The sequence below is a fragment of the Hydra vulgaris genome, chromosome 06 (assembly GCF_038396675.1).
Source record: "Hydra vulgaris chromosome 06, alternate assembly HydraT2T_AEP".
NCBI lineage: Eukaryota > Metazoa > Cnidaria > Hydrozoa > Anthoathecata > Hydridae > Hydra > Hydra vulgaris.
In genome coordinates, this window is record NC_088925.1 from 840,001 (window position 1) to 845,000 (window position 5,000).

The following is a 5,000-nucleotide window of genomic DNA, read 5'->3' on the forward strand; positions in this document are numbered from 1 at the left end:
CAAACAATGCCACCTTAGATGTGAGAATATCTGGAAGATCGTTAATGTAAATTAAAAAGAGTATAGGGCCAAGGATAGAACCTTGAGGAACCCCTGAAGTTACAGAATAAGAAGAAAAGTGTTGGCCATCGAGGACAACTTTTATGCTACGATTGAAAAGGAAGGATTCAATGATCTTAAAGATGTTGCCGGATACACCATAAGAAGAAAGCTTATGGAGAAGACCAGCATGCCAAACTTTATCAAACTCTTTTGAAATGTCAAGAGCGATGGCCTTAACCTCTCCACCTTCATCTAATGCACGATAAAACCTGTCAGTTATTACTGTTAGCAAATCAGCTGTAGAACGAGAAGATCGAAATCCATATTGATGGTCAGAAAGTAAGTTATTAGATTCAAGATGAGAAATTAAGTGTTTGTTTATTAAAGATTCAAAAACCTTGCTTATGATAGGAAGAAGACTTATGGGACGGTAGTTAGACGAATCAGATCGCTCTCCAGAATTTTTGAAGATAGGGATAACAGATGCCGCTTTCCAGCAGGCTGGAAAACAAGACTCTGATAAGCACTTGTTGAATAATTTTGAGAGTATAGACGACAGCTCCGGAGAACACTTCTGCAAGACAATAACAGGTATGTTGTCCGGGCCACAAGCTGTAGAAGAGTCTAGGCAGGAAATCACTTTAGATACAGATGCTGGAGTGATATGAATGTCAAGCAATGGATCAACCTGTTTGTTGGCAATATCAGGTAAAACGCATTTAGTGGAATCAAGAGATGATATTGATGAAAAGTTTTTAGCAAACAGTTCGGCTTTGTCTTTAGGTGAGGTGACAAAGTCTGAACCATACAAGAGAGGTGGAATTATAGATTTACCCTTATTATTGATATTATTAAAGATTCTCCAGAAGTCACGAGAGCCTAATTTTTGAGATGAGATACGAGATTTCATGACCTGAGAATAGCGGGTTTTGGCGTTAGACAAAACCTTTTTACAGTTGTTTCTAGCAGTAATAAACAGACGTCTGTTTTCTGGAGAATTGTTTTGCTGATAAATATGGAAGTAACGGTTTCGATTGGCAATCGCAGCAGCACAGTGTGAGGAAAACCATGGAGGAGAGTGAGGCTTGACCTGGAATCGTCGAGAGGGAATAAAAGATTCCATGCCAGCCTGAATCCACGAAGTTATGTAAAAAGCACATTTGTCGACAGGAAGTTGAAAGATTTCTACCCAAGGGCCATCACGAAGAAAATCACGGAAAGAATCCCAGTCAGCTTTACTGTAGTTGTAAGAGGTTCGATAATAGGGGTATTCAGGTGATGAAGAAGAATGAGATATTAGTTTTAAAGAGATCAAACTGTGATCAGAAGCACCTTAGGGTGAATGTGGAGAAACTGAGCACTGACTAGGATCAGAAACAAGACATAAGTCGAGTAGAGAAGGTAAATGATTAGGGTTGTCAGGAAAGCGAGTTGGAAAGTTAACTATTTGAGTTAGGGATTGAGAAAGGCAAAAGTTGTGGGCTTTAATGCCTGCAGAGTCACTGACACTAGAGCCAAGCCATTCAGAGTGGTGAGCATTAAAGTCACCGACAACAACTATATTAGCTGATGGGTAAAGAGAGAGGGCTTGGTCAATATGATCAAAAATAATGTCAAAAAGAGTGCAGTCTTGAGATGAAGGAGAGCGATATAGAACAAAGAGAAAGGCAATAGAGTGAAGTGGTGCTAAACGAAAGCACATGAAAGAATAGTCTGTGGATTCAAACCTAGTTTCATGACAAATGGGTGAATTCTTACGAATGTAAATGCCCAGGCCAAGCATGTGACTATTGGAGTCTTTACGAATCAGAGAAAGATAACCATCAACTCTAAGATCACAAGATGAGACAGCCGAACTCAAATTAGTCTCACAAAGAGCAAGTAGGTCTGGTGAACTTTGCAAGAGATAAGACTCAACAGAAGAAAAGTTACTTCGAAGACCACGAATATTAGTGAATGATAGGTTTAGAGAACTTGGTGATGATGATGGTTTTTTGTGTTTTATAGTTTTTGGTACTTTATTCATTTATAAATTAGATTGAAGAACTTGACTCAAAGCATAGATAGTACTCAGAACACCATTTAATAGCCCAAGCAATTGCCTCATTACTACTAATAAACCCTAAGCCGTAACAAAGGGCTCCAAATGTGGCCTCCGCAATGCACACCAAAAGTACAAACAGGGACACCATCCATGCGCAACATGGCACTGTTAATACTTTGATATTTTTCAGCTGTTGATGGAATCAGCCTCTCTGAGAGCTACCACAGAGTTCGGGAAACCTGACTACCAGCCGGCCTCAGAACCATAAAACTGAGTTTTAGAGCTGTATCCTCATAAGGAGATAATAGAATGAGTTGCCTAGTCATAAAAACAGTGACACAAGCAAACCCATGCATTGAGTCAAGAAGATCCAGCATTCAACATCCTAAACTGGAAACAATGTATTAAAAATACATCTGCGCCAGCCTAATAGATGAAGAAGGGGTGCGAGACTGGTCAACAGATAGAATCTGTTTACCCCTTAAGTCTTTGCCTAGGAGGCCTTCTACAAGACAGTAGCTGGGTGCATTTAACATCTGCCCAAGATGAGTATTTTTATCGAGACACCATCTCTAGCCTTTACTCAACCAAGAGCCCCAAGGCAGGGGGTGTTTTAAATCGGAGTTGGCATCTCCTAGCCTTTGCCTAAAAAGGCGTATCCTACAAGGCAGCAGGACATGAAGCAGATTGTACTGGGTTACATGTTACCAGTAGCAGGATAACCTGATCTGACAACAAATCTTGAAGAGAGACAGAACCAAACAATTAAGAAAGCAATCATTAAGGTCTTAAATGAAAATTTTCAAAATTGGATGTCAGTTTTAGATGGAATCTTTTTTGCTCTACGTGTTAAAGGACATGATTCAATAGGGTACTCACCATTTTTCCTTACGTATAACCGACAACCCTGCCTTCCAATCGATGTAAAATACATAGATAGACTCAATGATGATGAATATAATCATGTATTTGATGAAGAAGTTTTATAAAAAGCTTTAGAAATGAAAAGAGGAATTGAAGAAAAAGCTATGAACAGTATTGTTTGTTTACAAAAGAAACAAAAAAATGACTATGACAGAAAGCATGCAACGGCATCAAAGGATTGTGTTGGTCAGAAAGTACTTTTAAGAAACCTGTTAAGAAATGATAGGAAAGGTGCAAAAATGAATTTCTCGTGGCTGGGTCCATATGCTTATTAAGTAACAGTACAGGTAATAACACATCGCAAAAAAAATGCTCTCTACATCATCTTAAACATTTTATTGAAAAGTAATTCAAAAATGTCTGAATTATCTTCAGAATGTGGTAATAAAGATGAATTTCAACGCCACCTCAACCTAATGAAACATCCCTCCAAAGATATTTGCCAGAAAATTGCTGAAAAACTTGCTTTCGAAATACTTGTTATGCCAGATCTTATTGATGGAAAAGAAAATGATGTACCTTTAAAAATGCATGCAAAGCTGATGGAAATTGTTTTTTTCGAGCAATTTTGTTTTTGCTGTCAGATTCTGAATGTCAACATGTATGTGTTTGCGATCTGGTTGTGAAACACATGACAACAGAACCTTGCTCCAGTCTCTTATCAAGATATTTAGGTGATGACGTGGAAAGTTATCTCACCAAAAGTGGTATATCTACAGATGGTATATGGGCTACAGATGTAGAGATTCTTAGTACTGTAAATCTTATTGTAATAGATATAGTGGTGTGGTCATTCACAGGACAAAAACTAACATGGCTAAAATATCCAGCTTCCACTAAACTTGACTAACTAACATATCATAATATTCTTTTAGAAAATAAAAACAATAATTATTTTAATGTTGTTTTGTCACTAAAAACTTTTAAGTGAGAAAAATTTGTACTGAAATATAATGTTGTTGGTTCCACTTGTTTTTCATGTTATTTTAGAAGTATTTACAGTCCTATTGGAAGTATATCTAAACCCATTCGTCAGATATATACGTCAATAATTTATGGTCTTCAGTTATTGGTAAATTTATTTGATATATGTTCCTAAATCTAAAATCTTCTAATGCTAAGAATAAGGGAAAATGCATAACTTTACATAAAAAAGTGAATCAAAATCTAGTCTGGAAAATAAACTATCACTTTATGTATGCATTAAATAATAAAAGTTTCATAGGAAGAAAAATTGTAGTACCCTTAATTATACAAAACATGTATATTTTTACCCGCCCCTCCCACGAACTTAAAATTTTTTTTTTTACTTGATGACAGTAAAAAAATAACAAGCGCAGTAAATTTTTATCGTTGTAATTTTACTACACTGTAAAACTTTACGGTGAAAATCACGGTACTATACCGTTACCCATAAGTGCCGGTATTGTACCGTGATTATTTTACGGTAAAACACCGTGAATAAATCTCGGTAAAACGCTGTTCTTTTACGGTAGAATACCATGATTATTCTGTAATGAAATAGCGTGAATTACGGTATAGTACCGTGTTAATTTACAGAAATGCCTCGCTCATTTGTTGTAAAATATTTTGTGTACAACTTGAATCAAAATATATTTTTACTATTTTCGAAAATGTTTCGCCTGTTTCATTTTGTCTTATTTTTTCATTTATTTCAATTGTATTTCAATTACATTTTTGTAATTGTATCTTCAATTATAAATATCTATTAACATATATGTTTGTTTATATGCTAATGGCAACAAAAACACGTCATATTTTTAAAAATCTTTTCAGTTTTACATTACTTACATGTTATTAAATAGAAATAGTTACTCAGATAAATTAAATAAATATAAATAAGTTCAAATAAAACGAAAATTTAAAATCTCTTACATATTAATATGACGTTATGTAAATAGTTATATTCGATAAGTAGGAGTTTAAGAATGTATTAAATTCAAAAATAAAACAAAAGACATCATTGTAA

The 5,000-nt window shown here is 35.3% G+C and overlaps 2 protein-coding genes across 3 annotated transcripts in view; one reads left to right on the top strand and one right to left on the bottom strand.

Moving 5' to 3' along the window:
• LOC136082086 (uncharacterized) overlaps window positions 1-3,285 on the top strand; it is a 4,752-nt gene extending 1,467 nt beyond the window's left edge. The window contains exon 2 of the mRNA XM_065800664.1: window positions 3,080-3,285. Within this exon, the coding sequence (XP_065656736.1) occupies window positions 3,080-3,285 (206 nt within the window). The remainder of the gene's footprint in view (window positions 1-3,079) is intronic.
• Window positions 3,286-4,923: 1,638 nt separating this feature from the next.
• Window positions 4,924-5,000, bottom strand: part of LOC136081573 (uncharacterized) — a 2,775-nt gene continuing 2,698 nt past the window's right edge. For both annotated transcript variants that reach the window (XR_010638912.1, XR_010638911.1), the window contains exon 7: window positions 4,924-5,000. This exon is cut by the window's right edge and continues 210 nt beyond it. The gene's annotated coding sequence lies outside the window, so the exon portion shown is untranslated.